Source organism: Gymnoscopelus braueri (genome assembly GCF_963280865.1).
Source record: "Gymnoscopelus braueri genome assembly, chromosome: 21".
Lineage (NCBI taxonomy): Eukaryota > Metazoa > Chordata > Actinopteri > Myctophiformes > Myctophidae > Gymnoscopelus > Gymnoscopelus braueri.
Window position 1 is genome coordinate 39,279,102 of NC_137623.1, and position 19,395 is coordinate 39,298,496.

General features: G+C 41.0%; 1 protein-coding gene across 2 annotated transcripts in view; it reads right to left on the reverse strand.

Annotated features, from left to right (window-relative positions):
• tgfbr1b (transforming growth factor, beta receptor 1 b) overlaps positions 1 to 19,395 on the reverse strand; it is an 89,041-nt gene that overhangs the window by 19,338 nt on the left and 50,308 nt on the right. For both annotated transcript variants that reach the window (XR_013932362.1, XM_080417712.1), the window contains exons 3-6: positions 15,446 to 15,709; positions 10,769 to 10,999; positions 7,443 to 7,610; positions 6,493 to 6,649 (exon numbers count right to left, since the gene is read on the reverse strand). Coding sequence is in view for 1 of the 2 variants with exons in the window: in XM_080417712.1 (XP_080273838.1) it covers positions 6,493 to 6,649; positions 7,443 to 7,610; positions 10,769 to 10,999; positions 15,446 to 15,709 (820 nt within the window). In the remaining variant the exon portion in view is untranslated. The remainder of the gene's footprint in view (positions 1 to 6,492; positions 6,650 to 7,442; positions 7,611 to 10,768; positions 11,000 to 15,445; positions 15,710 to 19,395) is intronic.

Genomic DNA, 19,395 nt, shown 5'->3' on the forward strand with positions numbered 1-19,395 from the left:
TAAATTCTTTGAACAGGAGTGTTGTGCAGATAACGAATGGCACCCCAAGAGCCTGGGTGTTCTGCTGTATTAGATCTGCTTGCACGACCACCACGCCCACCGAGTCTGGCAGCACGCGCTGCTGCTGGAAGCTTTGCATAAATTAGTAACACCAACACAATTATTTGCATCGCAAGACCTTAATCAATATTAATATTAGCTATTAAAAAGGCAGCGCATGCACTTGGTCACGCACGCACGAACACACACACACGTTTTAAAAAGCTACAAGTTTCTCGAAGAGAAAATACCCCCTTGGCATGGCCTATATGAACTACTTAAGCTCTATTTTATACTTTGGCTATTCAAAAGTAGCCATAACTACAAGCTCACGAGACGTTGTGAACTTGTAGATCTGTTATTTTAGAGACAAATCTTGAAAAACTGTGAATTAGTTTCTCTCAAAACATTTTGGAGTAGCCAATTATTATTATCATTATTATTATTATTATTTGACCACTGCCAGTGAGGGCGGAGGTAGCACCTCCCAAAAAAATGGTGAAAATGTTGATAAAAAGAAACAGGGACACCAGGGTTAATGTGGTTGAGAGTATTCAAACAAGGGCTTCTCAATAGATCCAGTTAATAGGTTCAAGTACTTTCATTCACGCTGAGGAAGGCCTGCGGACCGAAACGTCCGTCCGTGTGTGATCTGCTGCTGGGGCTTATGTTTGATTAAATAAACAATAAATCCTGAAAGGATCAAGTGAGTGCTCGTGTTCTTTTTCGAAGATACCATTTCTGCCAGAACCGTGCAACCGATACACGTGAACTGTGAACTATTCTTCTGCTGAGTGCTCACTGCTCGCCTCTCTCTCTTTTTCAAGTACTTTTTTCAAGTACTTTACTGAACAGATGATTTTTGCTGAGCATAATTTGTGGCTGAGAGGAACGAAAACAATCCATCATATCCCAAGCATTATTTGTATCTCATTTCACCACCTTTAACCACCGACGGACAATTTTATACTTTGTTGTTATGATGAAGTGGATATAGCAGATCTACAAGCTCACAATGCAGCATATTGGGACACGTTATGAGCATGTAGAGCTGCTATTTTCGTCATTTCTGAAATTTGAAAAAAACACGACCCAAATAAGGCTGCCAGGTTGATTTTATTGTGTTACGGTCTAATCCGTAAATTTGACGAAGTTAGGGGCTTGTATCGCGGCTTAGTGTTGGATTTGATTGTGGCTGAGTGTTGGGATTTCTGTTTTGACTGGTGTTCTGCTATTTCTCAATACAGAATAAGTGAGAACCTGTGATGTAAATGTTTGTAATTCTATGCTGGTAATATTTTACAGAGGTGGATGACCACTTAGTCATCATTGTATTGTTCTTATTGTCGTTTTGTTGATTATGCTTGTTCCAGTCCTTGCTGATTGGGCTACTTATGTGACTTAATGTTTGTCTGTTTTTTTATGTTGCACTTCACTATATGCTGCAAAACAAACTGCCCTTCTGGGAAAAATAAAGTTCAAGGTTAAGTTGAATATACCGAGACACGTACATTTTGCACCTGTTCGTTTTGTGGGGAAATGTATGGGCCTCTGAGGAGGAGGTGTAAATGTGAGTCTGAGAGATGCTTCAGATGTGAAGGCCATTGAAATTATTGCTGCAGGCAATAACAATAACAGTCTCCTTGGTAAAAAGAAAATATATTTCTATGCATTTCCAATATGATTAAAGTAGCAAGGCTTTTCTTTTCTTTTTCTGGGCAGGCTAAGCTGTCTCAGCTTCGTCCATCCATATGGTGTTGAAAACATTTAGAAACTAACCCTAGTTATATTTACTCTAAACTCATACTGTTTTATGATGATTCATTGGAGTTCCTATAGCACGCGAAAAGTGGTCGACTGTTGTTGCAGATGAAAACTATGCTGGGATTAAGGTCATAGGCAACCCGACCTGGCGGAGATCTGTGCTCCAAGCGGCACACTTTTCAAGCCGTTCATGAGAATGCCAACATTGGTACCGTTTTTACATTATTTGGAATTTCCAGGTTAAAATGATCTGTTGCCTTATTTTTAGAGCAGCTCTTGTGCTCAGAAAAGGCAAGAGTTATTTTTCACTTTTTTTTAAAAGGTCATGTCTATTACAATATTAGCGTGTTTGCTTTATTTTCATGGAAGAGAGTAGAGAGACAGAAAGTTCGGAGAGGGCATGCAATCATACCGGGACGTTACAATTATGTGGTTGATGCACTATCCAGTCAGCTACCGCCGCACCCCATTATGATAGTTCATAATAATAAATTGTTATATTCTTATAAAAACGTCTCCTACCTGTTTCTGATTTCCCATCCTTTCCTTTTTTAAATGGATTTTGGGGTGTAAAGTGAGGGTCTAACTTATTGATCCAGGGTCGTACTTTGGTATGTTTTCAGTGGAGTTACTTGAGATGAACAACTATTTTACTTTACATATCGTTTGTCGGGTGGAAAATGTCCAAAACTGTAAAAAACGCGTCGCTTCACAACACGTTTTGAGCTTGTAGATCGGCTATTTTTGCTACTTTTGTGTAACACTGTAGTATGACGAAGTAAGCCATTAATAAACACAAAAGAAAAATGAAAAGTTAAAATATGGAGATAAGAGGTTGCTGCCAGACAAACAACAACAAAAAAAGTGAAAAACATTCAAGTATTCAATCAATCAATCAATCAAATATAGCCGATGGACAAGCTGCCATATCAGATCATCAAAATGGATCATGGAGCAGGTCGGGCTGGGCTGTTTGGATGCACTAGCCCCAGGACTACTGAATGGCAAAAAATTGCCCTCTGCGATTTGGGTCTGTCCCCGCTCCTTTGCGAATCCATTTCCTGCTCCCGAAGTCTGGGATGACCAATCAGGGCCCAGTATTCAAATATGGGAGACTGTAATTGGTAGTTGGTTTTAAGTCTAACCAATTGCGTGCAGAGCCATTCTTTTGATCCCGCCCCTTGGAAAAAAAACGTCCTCATAGAAGCACCAGTCTCATAGTCTGGCCATGCGAGGCTATGAATGCACAACTTTGTCATACTCTAGTGTCACACAAAGTAGCAAAAATAGCCGATCTACAAGCTCACAACGCGTCATATCACCAACACGATGCTTTTTTTATTCTTACGTGAGAGTCAACGTGGTTAAGTCTGTCTGTGGGTTTTATAAATATTCAACCAATGAAAAGGTGTAAACACGAGCTTGTGACTACCGTAAATAACTACATTGGATCCATTGGAACACAGGTTTTTTCCATTTACTGAAAAGTAAAGTAAAACTAGGAATGTAATAGTAATCTCGTCTCATGTCGCAGACATGAGACCACCAAGGACAGAGGGAAAGAGACTGAGACACAGATAGACAGACAGACAGAGACAGAGTTAACAGACTTTGCAACCCAGCAGGTTGGATGACGCAGGAAGCAAGCTGTGAGATGGTATCGTAAATTCTGTATATTTATTCAATCTCTAACACTAGTTTCGTTGAATGTTTATTCCACCAGGGGTCATGTCCAGATACACTGACCTCGGAATTGAAGAGATGCTGCGTTTAGTAAATAGCTCACTTCCATCTGCAGTCCTTGTAAGTAGATGTAACAAATATTCTACCTACTGTAGAGTACAGACTGCATAATAAAGTTGCAGTAGGTCTGTGTGTGTGTGTGTGTGTGTGTGTGTGCGCCGATTTGAATATCTCATATGGAGGAATGGAGCCATAAGGGTCCATGTTTTGACACTCTCCAAAACTAAACTACCCCTGAAGATTTTGCCGTGTACCTGGCCAATAAAGGCGCCTTGTGATTGGGGATAGATGTTGCAACTTTGCTTAGTTTAACGTTTTTTTAATTTATTTTAATGATGTCTTAATGTAGTTGTTGCCAATTCCATCTAAAGTCTCTGCCAATGCTGACCCCTGTTTGGTTATGTGGGAGGATGTAGACAGCTACCTGTCTCCTCTAATACACATTGGAGTTGCCAGCAGCTTCCAGTCTCACCGGGAGGGCGTTAACGCATTTGAAGGAACACGCTATCCCTCCCAGTTCTGCTCACTGCTGAACAGCTGCCCCGGACAACCCTGTAGGAGCAACTAGTGCAGTGTGAACGTGATCAATCAAGCCGGCCGGCACTGTGGAGGATCCAACCCCAGCTGTGCCACCCAGATGTTACTATCTTATAAGACCGTATAAGAGCATAGCCATCTAGCTCAACAAAAGACACATGCCGCTCCCAACGTCTGTTAGGTTTTCTTGTCGTTGGCCAGATAAAACCGTTTTAGTTATTTCCATAAGAGAAAGGGAAGAAGAAGGGGAGGGAAGAGATAAATAAAAACAAAAACAAATGATCTACATATTTACACATAGTACCTGAGGTAAGACATAAGGTGCGGTAAGTAATTGAGGTAAGATATAAGGAAAAGGAAGATTCCTATTGATCTGAAAGCACCACAGACCCTGGACTCGCCAAATCTGTTTTTAAACCCTGTTTTTTAAACCTTATATTTAGTAAGGTTTGATGATGTGTTTTTACCATGTGGCACTCCGAGATTCCTTGTGAATGAAAAGTGCAATACAAATAAAATGTATTGTTATTATTATTATTATTATTATAAGGTGCGGTAAGTACCTGAGGTAAGACATAAGGTGCATGAGCATAGCAGCAAATACATACTGTATATGATATGCTATGGATGTTAGTTAAGGTGCCGTTCATTGATATTACGAGACCTTCCGCAATCATAGACCTCTCCGTTAGATGACCTTTTCCTTCGATCTTTACAAGGACTGCAGGTGCAAACCACTCTCACCGGGCACGACACAATATTTCGATTGCTGTGATTGTATGCGCATGTAAAGAAGAGACATCGAGCGATGTTTAGTGTCTACGCCAAAAGCAATGGGAAATTAGTGAAAAGAGGTGTATCTCAATAGATTTTTCTCTCAAGTGAACAGTGTGTCATTCTGTGCTGGACCTGACATTCAATACAGGACTCAATTGGAGAACTCAATTGGAAAATGGTATCATTAGGACAGTCCTTTCAGACAGGTACTTTCATACTCTCGAGTGAGAGCTTAATTAAAGTATGACTGGAAATAACTGACTCACTAATGTGCTGTGTGTGTGTGTGTGTGTGTGTGTGTGTGTGTGTGTGTGTGTGTGTGTGTGTGTGTGTGTGTGTGTGTGTGTGTGTGTGGGGGGGGGTGTGTGTGTGTGTGTGTGTGTGTGAGATTTTTATGCGTGGCGATGTTGGAAGGCCTAGCTTAATGGACTCGATGAGCAAGCCATTGAAATGAGGGCTTTGTTGCGTTTCAAAAAGAGTCTAGAGTTTGTCTTTTGCCAGGAAACAAAGCAAAAAAATATTACTGACTTATCCTGCACTCTGGGGTTCATACATATTTTCCAATTAAATGTCGTACTCGTTATACAATTTTTATATCTTGCCGCCATTTCTAGAAAGACTGCACAGGATGACAGCTATCTGTACTTTCTAGAAACATTCAATGGCAATGTTTTTTCTCAGTCATGATCATGACATTTTAGTTGATGGTTCATTGTCAAAAGAAATAATTGTAATGAATGATTTAAATGTTTGTTTGTTTTGTTTTGTTCCATGCGCTCTCTGTGAGTGCAGAGTGTTTCCGGATGGGTCCTGACATGATGAGTGTCACTCTCCAACCTAACCCCTTTTCTGCTGTCCTCCGAGCATGTGAATCGGCCTTTGCACTTGTCGCATAGGCCGCATAGGAATTTGAGGCATCACAGAGGGCGACGCCCCCTAGCCGTGGCACAACCCCGTACTCGGATGTATCTGGCAAGTCTACCTCGGTGCCTCCGCTGCCGCGGAGGGATACATCATATTGGAGTGATTCAATCGCTCACATAACCGTGGTTACCTACGTAACCATCGTTCTCCACACACAGGCACTGGGTCAGTCTTAGAAATGTCTCTTTAAGAAATAAGGAGAACCTGATAAACAAAAAATACCCAAAACACATGACATGGGGTCAAAAAGGAGAAGTTGCTTAAAGAAGAGTGTGCAGCCATTTAGCGGAAAACTAAAAGGGTTGTCTATGGGTGACAGTACGCTTTTGGAGTGAAAGAACAGCTCGTGTTTCCATGTGACAAGAAGTCATCCGTCATTGCCAGCCCTCACCTCTCAAACAGAGCGGAAAAAAATTGAGGGAGGGGGAGAGTGTGGGAGACACAGACAGTAGGAAATCTAAGAGGGAGACAGAGTAGGAGAGACAGACGGCAGGAGAGCTGAGAGGGAGACCCCGTAGGATAGAAAGACAGTAGGAAAGATGAGAGGGAAACAGTATAGTAAAGACACAGAAGAACAGCTAAGAGGAAGACAGTGTAGGAGGGACAGACAGTAGGAAAGCTGAGAGGTAGACAGCATAGGAAAGAAAGAAAGTAGGAAAGCTGAGAGGTAGACAGTGCAGGAGAGGAGAAGGGTTTGTTTGTGGATACCTCTTGGTTCCTACTCTGTGGTTGGGAGCGATGTCGATGGTGTCTGTGGCAGAGTCGTGGCGGACAGCGAGGCCAAGGTCAGCGATGCAGCATGTACCATTCTTCTTCACTAGAATGTTCTTTGACTTCAGATCTCTGTGGGCAATCGCTGGCTTACCTGCAGTAGAGAGAGACACAGACAGAGAGTGACAAAGAGAGGGGATGTCAAGTTTCTTGTGTAACGCCGCACTTTCTTTATCTTCACGGCATGTGTGTGTAGACGGAGCTGTATGTACGGTATACATCTATACATAGCTGTGTGTCGGTACGTTCTGTACCCAGCTCATTGCCATTAACCCATTAAGACCTGGAACGCATCTGTGTCTCTTTTTGATTTGAGCTAAAAAGCATTATTTTACACTTTGGCTATTCAAAAATAGCAGAAATACAAGCTCATAGCGCGGCACCGAGTGCCGCGCTATGAGCTTGTAGATCTGCTATTTTTGAAAAATCATGAAAATGTGTGCAAATCTTTGAAAATCTATTCTTTTAAAGCGAACATTTTTAACTGAAATCTTTGCTTCAGGGGGTCCCTGGAACAACATATTTTTAGATGGGGGTCTGAGGCCAAATGCATATCATTTTGGGGGTCCTTGACATGAAAAAATGTGAGCACCACTGACATGGAAACAAGTTTTTTTCTAAAAAAAAATGTTAGGATTTAGAAGACATTTTGTAGAATCGGCCTCAGGTCTTAATGGGTTAAATGGCTGTGCTGAATGAACAGCTATGTGTCTGTATTTTCCACTTCCATGAGTCAGCCAGTCAGGTAATGTCATTAAACTGGTAACTGTCCAGAGCAAGTAATCGCTGTGGGAAAACGAGTCCAAATAGACCTCGAATGGATCCATGTTTTAGGTTGATGTGTGCGTGTGCGTGTGCGTGTGTGTGTGTGTGTGTGTGTGTGTTACCTTGTGTTCCTACTATTTCCATGTGCAGATGAGCCAGGCCGCTGGCTGTGGACAGTGACAGTTTGATCATTCCTTCCACCGTCACCGTGTAGCGGTTCAGGTAGTCGAACAGGGAGCCGTGCTCGTGATAATCAGACACCAACCACAACTGGGTCCACGTTCCATTATCTACAGACGAGACACACACAAAGAGGGTTGAGGAGTTAAAACGACGATTAGGCCAAAATATGCACACCACCGGCACCTTCCACTGTCACAAACACCATGAAATATATACTAAAAATCTAATCACTTTCTTGACCTTGGAACAAACCGAAGATAGGTTATGGCTTGATTTATAGTTCGTTGTCGCACACCCAAAATAGCACATGAATAAACGGTAGGAAAATCTTCATAAACAGTAGTTGACGCCTCATTCGTATAGGTTGATGCTTTATTTACAGTGACAAATTAACCTTGCTCTGGATGAAAAGAATGACGTCACTTTATTGCCATGTAATATTCGTGTTCTGTGTGAATTAATTGCACACAAAAAAAGACCCTGGTGTGTAAGGGCCTTAATCTTAACAGTTTGGGCTGCTGTGGATTTAGTGAATTGAAGAAGTATCACTTTATTCTACAGATGCATCTGTTCTGGCTTCAACTAGAAATGACAAGGAAATGCACATCTATCTGAGGAACACTCTCAAAGGCACAAAGAGAGAGAGAGAGAGACAGAGACAGAGACAGACATGGAAAGAGATAGACAAAGGGATAGAGACAGAAAGAGAGACCGACAGAAACTGGGTTTCCATTCAGCTGATTTTCTGAAAAACTAAGAATCTATGCACGTTTCCATCCACTAATAATATGCGATCATTGTGAGATGGTTCATGAAATAAGCAGTAGGTCGCACTATTAATCGCCAGTCAGGTGGGACGCATATGAATGAATTGGGTCGGTACTCTCCGGTACGGTACCAGTTCTGCCGTATATTGCCCAGAGCACCCAAGTTTAATCCTAATAATGCTGCATATAATGGAGGATAGCCACATCGTTTTGTGTTCCTGCAGTTATCTTGGTCCCTGACTGAAAATAAACCCTGCAAAATGATGGACTTTATTTGGACCACCCGATCAAAGTTGGACTCGGACTGCATATGAGGACAGAAACCATCACAGAATAAGTGTGAGACGCTAATTAAGAGTAATTGTGCACATTCAAACTCATTCGTAGGCGAGTATTATCACGATGAGATGCACGATGAGATGATCTTATTAAGATCTCATCTTAAAGTGTACTTTATGGAACGTGTCCATGAACATTCAGTGGCATTCATTAATTCTATAATCTGAATGTATTATTTGGGAAGACTGCAATTGAAATGTAGGCATCGTTCGGGAACGTGTTTGGTTTGACATGGGAATATTTTAAAACCGACGTGGATGACCCGATAAAGCCCGGAAATCGAGCGTAAAACCTTTTTTAGAATTTCAAATTAGAATTTTGTGTTTCCATTCAGGAATGTATGCACACAATCCAAAATGCACATACAAACGGGTTGATGGGAGACCCAGATAACAGTGAGAGAGAAACAAAGAGTGAGAAAGAGGGACAAAGACAAGAGAGTGAGAGATACATTTAGATGTTGCAATGTTACACAGCTCTGTCTACACATTTCCTTATTCTAGCAGGCCATTTATTTTTTATTCTACACTTGCTTTGGCAATGTAAAAGTAGTTTCTCATGCCAATAATGTCACTTGGAATTGTGTGTGTGTGACAGAGAGAGAGAGATAGAGAGAGAGAGAGAGAGAGAGAGAGGGAGAGGGAGAGGGAGAGAATCACTTAAAGGAAGAGTATTGAAGAAGTATCGCTTCATTCTACAGGTATGCCATCTAAGCTGGCTTCAAATGGAAAGGAAAAGGAAATGTACATCAATCTGAGGAACACTCAAATAGACCCAGAGACAGATACAGAGAATGGGAGGGGATGGGATTTGGAGGTTAATGGGTGGATTTGTTTTCTCCTCAAAGACCTGCAGCTCCAGATGGACAGAGAGACAACAGCTGGACGAGCCAATGTGTAGTGGGTGTTAAATCAGTGCATGTGAAGGACAAACACGCCGTTTGTCTGGTATTCAGCTGAATTATTTAGTTCTTCAATTTGGTTCGATTTCAGTTTAGTGTTTACGAGTGCATAAGTAGTTTAAGTTTTAGAAATTGAACAGTTTTAGTTGCGCTTTTTATTGCTTTGATGTTTCACGTACTATGACGAAAGCCTCGATTTATAGAAGCTGAAAGAATACATGGCATCAGCTTATGTTTTACAAAACGTGTCATTCATTAATGGTCCCATATTGAGCAATTCCATTTTAATGTTATGCGCCATGATCCATTAACATTGCACAACACAGCAGAGCTGGGCAATTACCACAGGGAGGTAAATCATAACTACTCTAGTCGGCATTTGTAGCCACGAGCGCAAAAATGGTTGAGTCGAGGAGAGCTTTGCATATCATGTCAATAGTGCTTCTTACAAAGTACAAGGAGCTTTTATTGATGCCCACAATGTCCAAACCTATCAACACTTTGACATTGATGAGCTGCGTTCCTCTCCAAATATTGAACCATTTCCTACTTGAAGCACCCAGGGCATTTCGCCAAAAGAATTGGACTGTCGCGGTGAAGGAATTTCAACTGCGGTGCAATAGGGTGACTCAGCCGCACGATATGCAGTATCATTGCCGTGGCTGAAGCTCCCAAACCCCCCTGCTTGTTATGACTTCATTTATCCTAATTTAATCCTACAATAAATGCGCAAAATCTCTGTCCATGTGTCCATCTGTAGTTCACATAGCTCGAGAACCAATAGGCCGACTTCAAATATGGCACACACATCGGCGAGCACCCGATTTGTTTATTTTTCGAACACAGTTCTTATACGAGGCGATCTAAGATTCCCCTATGGGGATTTCAACACAAAAAAAAATAATAACGCTGCGACCCAGGGGGATAGCGCCCTCTAGCGGCAGTGACGTCAGGATTCTGGTACAAAATCTAATATTTTATGGTCATGATTCACCTTGCCTGGATGGCCTGGTTCCACGCTTAAATTAATTTATATAAATAATAAATATCTATGAGAAAATTCATGGGTTTTCTATCTGTGGCACTACAGAATAGCCACCACTGCTATGCCCTATATCAAATTAAGAACGAGGTAAAATTATAAATGAATATAGTGGTCAAAAGTAGGCTTCTCCACTCCTTGTACCAATTAGTTTCTCTATTAGTTTTTGTTGTTATCATGCAATAAGAAAAAAACAACAACCATACAAACAATTACCTTTGTTGTCTGCAGCGATGAAGCCCAGGATGTTTTCGTGTCGTAACATGACCGTCTGGTAGATCTCCGCCTCTCGGAACCAGGAGCGCTCCTCCCTGGAGGAGAAGATCTTCACGGCCACCTCCTCGCCGCGCCACTTCCCTCTCCACACCTCCCCGAAGCGGCCCTTCCCTATGCTCTCCTGGAGGATGATGGTCCTGGCGATGGTCCTCTGGACCAGCAAGGGCAGACCTGAGGAGACACACATGAACACAATGAATTTAACATTGTGTATAAAACATTACAAAGCCATGGGATATAAGGTGAACAGATGCGCATTTTGATTTTTTTTTTTTTTAAATAGCAGCTGTAGATGAGAAATAAGTCTATATTTAGTTACTACATAAGCTATTTATGGATAAAAAAAATCATAGAACGTTTATAAACAAGCTGCTAAATAACTGAATGAGCCGTACGCTCGCTACCACTGCCACTGCTCTCCAGGGAGTCCGTCTGAGGAGCCTCTCTCACCGCGAGGCACCACTGTTATTCACTCAGCTAGAAATGACAATTAACTTAAAGGTAGGGTAAGTGATTTTCTTTGGTTAAAATAAGTGTTAAATAGCTCTATATTCTGATAGTACACATTGCTATAGAGTGTTTGTTCAGTAAAAGGAGTCTCCTTGTCTCTCCAGCTCTTTATTAAACAGAAAATGCATTGTCGTTTCAGTTTCAGTTTCATTTCCTATTTTATCCAACCAGGACCGAGAACTCAATCAGGATATAGATTAAACAAGTGAAATTGGAAGTGATGACACTAAGAAATGAGCAGGCAAAATTGGAACTGGAACACTATAAAAATGAAGCTTAAAAATAGGTACTTTCTCCTGATTGGCTGAGATTTTGACACCTACTGAAACATGTATTTTCTGTTTAATAAAGAGCTGGAGAGACAGGGAGACTTCTGTTACTGAAAAAACACTCTATAGCAATGATTACTATCAGAATATAGTATTTTAACCTTTTAACAAAATACTTTTGTTTTAACCAAAAAATATCACTTACCCTACCTTTAATAAAAAATCACACCCTGTGTGAAGTGGGCGGTGTCTTCCTAGCTAACCACAATACTGAATGGAGTCAACCAATATATATGCTTTGATCTGAAAGAGCCACTTAGTGTCAGCATGTGTCTTGCTAGCTAATCACAATACTGAATGGAGTCGATCAATCATGTACAAAAGATAAATACATTTATCTTTTGTAAAACACACTTTATGATGGACAAAACCATAACTTAAAAAAAACAATAATTTGGTTTTTTTTAAGTTATGGTTGCTTATATAGGGCTATGCACATGTGTCATGTGACACTGGCCAATCACATAGGGCTATGCACATGTGTCATGTGACACTGGCCAATCACAGTCCTGAATAGATTGTGATTGGCCAATCACAGCGCAGGATAATTGTACAAACTTTTAGGGCCGGTTTCACTGCCCAAGATATTTGTACATTTTTCCAAATCTCACTTATAGGGACGGTTTCACCGCCCAAAAAGCACAAACTAAATGCTGTTGACGAGTATGACGAGTCAATTGCCCGAGGCTCACACTGCCATTGACGAGTATGACGAGTTTTGTGTTTTCAGTGGTTTTCCACTAGATGGCACTGTTCGCTAACCTAGGAGTCACCATTTGACTCCCAGTGAAGCAAAGCAGCAGCAAATCACGTGATCGAAAAAACTGTCCATTCACTTCCTTGTTATTTGATTTGGAAAAACACCTGTATCTCGCCTCCCTGGTTTTACTCTGCATTTTTGACGAGACATGCTATATTCAACGGCCTAGAAAAAGCAAAAACAGGGGGTTGCAATGACTTTTTGTTTTTGCAGAAGCACAGTGAAACCCTCTGTGTGTAGCAACGATCGGGGATCAATCATAATGGAGATAAATATTCTGTGACTAGTTGAAAAGGTAAGGAAAACGAAAAATCGCTGGCAGTAGCTGATGTATTTACTCTGGCAGTGAATGAGTTAAATGCATATAAGAGGACCCAATGCTTTGCATCTGTGAGACTGTGGTGTGACAAATAAAACTGATTCTGAGAATGAGCTTGTGTTGTTGATGATATGTATTGTATGCATTGTATGTCTTGATTATGTACAGAGTACATAGGACCACAATGGGAACGAGCCCCCAAAGCTTTTTGTGTTATCCTTTTAACATAGCTTGTTAAATTGTACTTGCCATACCGTTTTCAGCATGTTAATAAAGTATTCAATCAAACATCAATCAATCAATCAAACTTGGAACATACTATTAAAACACTTGTTGCGTGAAGGGATGTTTGTGATAGGCTGGCTTTAGCTGTAGATACAGAGCGAGTGGAGAGACCGCCCATATCGGTACCTTTTCTAACGGTAATATGTTGCATGCTCATATGGAGAGAACATTATGATAAGGATGAAAAATTAAATGCATTCATTTTGAGACTCTGGCGGGAAAAGTTAAATGATGGCGTGCCGCCACAGAATAGTTAATTAGCACACACACACACACACACACACACACACACACACACACACACACACACACACACACACACACACACACACACACACACACACACACACACACACACACACACACACACACACACACACACACACACACACACACACACACACACACACACACACACACACACACCATGTTTAATTAAAAAGGGGGTGAAATGTATACTGTGAAATACCTTGTACCATGGTGTTTTGGTGGATACCTGTGACCTTGGTAGAACTGTGACCTTTCATGCCTACTCACCCTCTGGCAGTGGTGTAAAGTGACTAAGTACGTTTCCTCAAGTACTGTACTTAATTACAATTTTGAGGTACTTTTACTTTACTGGAATATTTCCAATTGTCTATACTTTTACTTCTACTCCACTACATCTCAGAGGAAAATATTGTACTTTTACTCCACTACAATTATTTGAAAACGTTACTAGTTAATTTACAGATATAAATTATTGCATTATAACACATATATTAGCCACTTTAGCCATATTTTATACATAGATAACGCGTTGTGAGCTTGTAGATCGGCTATTTTCAAACATTTTAGTACTTTTACTTTTGGTTTTACATTTTGATACCAATACTTTTACTCAAGTCAATTTTGAATTCCGGACTTTTGCAACCACGCCAACTTCTCAAAAATGTTGAAATCACACAAATCACACACACACACACACACACACACACACACACACACACACACACACACACACACACACACACACACACACACACACACACACACACACACACACACACACACACACACACACACACACACACACACACACACACACACACACACACACACACACACACACACACACAGCATGCTGCAGTATGGTGTAGAAGGTGGCAGGAGAAGCAGCCAGCGAGCGCTTTGGCCCCACTGTCTGCTGCCTACGGCAAGTTCCATTGAGAGGTGATAATTTATGTCTCCACTAAAAACATAGCCCATGCCAGTACTCCGTGTGAGTGTCTATGTGTCTGTGTGAGTGTGCGAGTGTGCGTGTGTATGTGTGGCTTCGTTGCCAGCATCTCCCTGACAGTCAGCCCCCCTCCATTTAAGCACCACTCCAATGAGTGCAAGCAAACAGTAATTATGACAAAAAAACAAGGATAGATTTAGACCAGCTCTAACCAGTTTCTAAGGATAAAAAGCGTGTATTTGCCACTAGTGAGCTTATTACTTGTCCAGCATCCCCTTGAATTTTAGCAGGAGAAAAGAAACCACTTAAGAGCAAAATCATCTCACTTCAAAGAATTGTATTTGTAAGCATCTTCAAACACACACAGACACAGTCAAGACAGACACACACACACACAGTTCTGAGAAATAAATATTTGAATCTCTGTCTGAATATCCGTCAAATTTTCTATGCAGAAATATAATGATGATGATGATAAGTGAGGACTGCAGCAGCTGCTTGAGAAAAGTGGAAGCGCTCTGTGAAGGCCTTATGAGGCAGGTATAGGTAACAGGCAGTGGTGGAAAAAGGACTATATTTTTTTCACTTAAGTAAAAGTATCAATACTGCAATTTAAAAGTACTCCGTTACAAGTAAAGGCCCGGAATTATAAATGTACTTCAGTAAAAGTACACAAGTATTGGTATCAAAATGTACTTAAAATACCAAAAGTAGAAAGCACTCATTATGCAGAATGTCCCATTTCAAGTTTTCAAATTTATACAAATATTTTGAAAATAGCAGATCTACAAGCTCGCGACGCATTGTGAGCTTGTAGATCTGCTATTTTCAAATGGCCGAAATGTATATAGGGCTGAAGTGGTTAATGTATGTTTTGTAATAACAATCAAAATCTACAAAGTAGCTACTGTAGTAACTAAAGTTTTCAAATAATTGTAGTGGAGTAAAAGTACAATATTTGGATCCGAGATGTAGTGGAGTAGAAGTAAAAATATTGAAAATGGGAAATACGCCAGTGAAGCGTACAAAATTCCTCAAAGGTGTACTTAAGTACAGTACTTGAGAAAATGTACTTACGTTACTCTACACCACTGGGTAGGTAACAGGTAATAATCGAAATTCAAATTCACACACACGCACACACACACACACACACACACACGCGTCCCTGTGCCCCACCCAACAACACCTGTACCTGATCCCGATCCGGAGGTGGTCATGTCATAGATGAGGTCCTTGAGGGTGGTCCCCACGGTGATGAAGGGGTGGTCCATGTGGGGGTCCTCCTCGTTGGGCACGCGGTGGTGGTGGTGGTGGTGGTGGTGGGCGGCGGCGCCCAGCCGGTGGCTGTGGCACACGTAGAAGGCCAGCACCAGCAGCAGGCACAGCACACACACGGGCCCCGCGATCACCGCCGCCAGCGCCACGGGCCCCAGCGGAGGCGCCTTCACCGTGGGAACTGTCGGGGAGGAGAGAGGAGGAGAGAGGAGGAGGAGGAGGAGGAGGAGGAGGAGAGAGGAGGAAAATTCGTTGAAAATTCACATTTTTGGCTTTGATGTAGGACAGTGGTTTTCAACCTTTTTCATGCCAAGGACCCCTAAATTGAGATACATATGGCCGCGGACCCCCATCTGAAAATGTTTTGTGCCAGGGACCCCCAGAAAAGAAGATTTGTGTTAAAAAAAAAATGCAGCATTCTACAAAATTCTTCAAACAATTTCAAGATTTTTTCAATTTTTTTCAAAAATTGCAGATCTACAAGCACGCAGCGCGGCACTAAGTGACGCGCTGTGAGCTTGTATATCTGCTATTTTTGAATAGCCAACGTATACGATATGGATAAAAGGGGTGAAAATGTATGAACATCTTTTGCTGGGGACCCCCTGGAACCCCCTCAAGGACCACTGGTGGTCCGTGGACCACTGGTTGAGAACCACTGATGTAGGAGATTTAACCCATTAAGACCAGACCAGGAAAGCGTGTCATTTTAAGATTTCTTTGGCTATTAAAAAAATAGCAGACTTGTAGATCTGCTATTTTTGAATAGCCAAAGTATAACATATGGATAAAGTGGTTACACGGATGCTTTCCCGGTCTTAATGGGTTAAAGGAAGCTAATGAAATACACACGTCACTTTTTTGAGGTGCGCTGGGTTCGGAATGATCATAAAGAAAAAATTATAGTTCACCGCACACTCATTATGCTCCAATGCAATTTATTAGTCATGTTTTTTCGAGCCTGAGCTCTTCGTCAGTTCAAACTCAAAAGTAAATTTTACTTGGACGATGTTCAGAAGAAATAACAATTGCAGTTATTCAGAGGCAAAATCAATATTCGCTAAATGAAATACATTAAGATCACACAAAAAGGATTGCTGTAACAACATTAATCCTGGCATCCCAGGACAAAACCCACAAAATTACATCATTTATCAAAACATTTCATTTAATTATTTACTTCAAATCTTTTTTTTTTTGCAAGCGATTAAAATAGCAAATCTACAAGCTCAACATCGGCTTGTAGAAAGTCGGTGATGATGGTTTAAAGACACACGTTAACCATTTAAACCTGGGTTCCCCCCGGTGTCTGGTACTTGGCCCCCCCTCCTATTCTCCAGAGGATGTTGTGAGTAGAGCTGTTCACCTTTGCCTCTCTTTATAAAGCTCACAACTCACTCATGCGATCCTATTTGATCCCGAGCTGCAGGCTTGTGATATTTCTGCAGTGTTACTTGTATTCAGTGGTGTAAAGTACATTTACTCAAGTACACATTTTGAGGTATTTTTTCTTTACTGGATTATTTACGATTTTCTATACTTTTACATCTACTTCACTACATTTCAGAGACACATATTATACTTATGCTCCACTACAATTATTTGAAAACTTTAGTTACTAGTTACTTTGTAGAGTTTGATAGTTATTATAAAACATACATTAACCACTTTAGCCCTATTTAAACATTGGCTATTTGAAAATAGCCGATCTACAAGCTCACAATCGCGACGTGTTGCGAGCTTGTAGATCTGCTATTTTCAAAAGATTTTTTTATAAATATTAGACATATGATAACTTTATCATTTCTCATATGATAAAGTACTCATTCTGCATAATGAGTACTTTTACTTTTGGTATATTTTACTTTATAGTATATTTTGATGCCTATACTTTTGTACTCAAGTACATTTTGATTACCGGACTTTTACTTGTAACAGAGTGTTTCTACAGTGCAGTGTTGATACTTATAAGTACACAATTTGAGTGCTTTTCCCACCACTGTTTACTGCAATGTTACTTAAATCTCTTCTTTTCTAACTGGAATACCTGGAATTGACTCATCTTGACTCATTTCCCCTCGAGGGATTAATAAAGGCCATCTTATCTTATCTTATGTTGGGCTATTCATCTTATTGAATAGCCCAAAGAAATCTAAAAACAGAGATGCGTTCCCGGTTTGAATGAGTTAACACATTGATAAAAATAAAGTGTCAACACCCGTCCCCGTCATCATGCCCGTCCCTTAGGACCATCACTGTTTGACATGAAAGCCGACCACGACAGTGATCCACCTGTCAGCTCGCTGACAAATGTCAAATCCTCTTGAAGATGAAGCGACTGATGGTCTAATCAAACTGTTTTGTAAATCATCTCTTGGGGGAGGGGGAGGGGGAGGGGGGGGTTATCAAGACCCCGTCAAAGGGCGGCGAGATCCGTGCGATCAAACAATATCGCCGGCGGATAAATAACAGCGGGTGGGGATATATTCGTCAGTCATGACACGTTCCATCTGGGTGCTTGAGAAATGTTATAGCCTATTCCTAGAGAATAGAACTAAACTTCCGTCGTCGCCTGTGCAGTGAATTTCCAATCAAAGTGAAATATGACTCTGGACAGGGGGACGGGTCAACCAGACTAAAAAGAGTGATTATACCAGCGGTTTTCTAACTTTTTGAGTCAAAATCTCAAGGTACAAGGTATTCGTAAATAGCAGCTACACAAGCTCATTACATAGCAAAATAGATACAATAGCAGATCTACAAGCTCACTACATAGCAAAATGGATACAATAGCCTCTCTACGAGATCACTACATAGCAAAATCGATAAAATAGCAGATCTACAAGCTCACTATATAGCAAAATCGCAAACAATAGCAGATCTACAAGCTCACTACATGGCAAAATAGCAAAGAATAGCAGATCTACAGTACAAGCTCACTACATCGCAAGATAGCAAACAAATTGAGATCTATAAAGCTCACATTCAACCGCCATTCACCGCTTGTGAATGACATGCTACTGTAAATGTTTTCATAACCCAGTAAAATGTTCTTGTGTATTCTGTTTAGACCAGACAAACTGTAGTGAGACCTGGAACGCATCTGTGTCACTTTAGATTTCTTTGGCTATTCAAAAATAGCAGATATACAAGCTCATAGCGCGGCACCGAGTGCCGCGCTATGAGCTTGTAGATCTGCTATTTTGGAAAAACATTGAACTTTTTTTTTTTTTAATTTTTTTTAACTGAGGATCTAGCAAACATTTTTAAGAATCGCCTCAGGTCTTAAAGGGTTAACATTGAGTGCCAAACACGACAATCTTCGTGTTTGCAAATATACCCGTTGAGTGCCATAAACGAGAATCTTCGTTTTTTCATTTTTTTCATCTTTTTTTTTTGGCGCTCTAACGCAACTTAGGTATGATCCTAGGACCCTTTTAAAATGGAATGGACGGATGTGGACGGAAAAAACGTCACTTCCGTCCACTCCAATGATTTGGAGGAAAAGGTCCATATCTCCATACTTTTTTAGTGGTCAAAACAAGCCATTTTCGACGGGCGATCACTCTACAATGGCGGATCGCGGTAGAAATATTATTGTTCCAGTCGTCCAGCAACAGATCGGCGTTAACGGTAAGAAACGCTGGCACTGGATGTACCCTGTTTAAAAAAACCTCTGGCACTCGATGTGTTAATATGGACACCGGTGTGTTTTCCGTCATTATGTCAACAACAACTTTGATGAACGATGGCAGCAGTGACGGAGCAAAATTCCACCTTTGAAGCTAATGAAAAGAACGTAGCCGACAGACATACACAAAGTAGCATGTCACTTGGGCAGGTGGTTGTCAAGGTCATCGCCAAAAT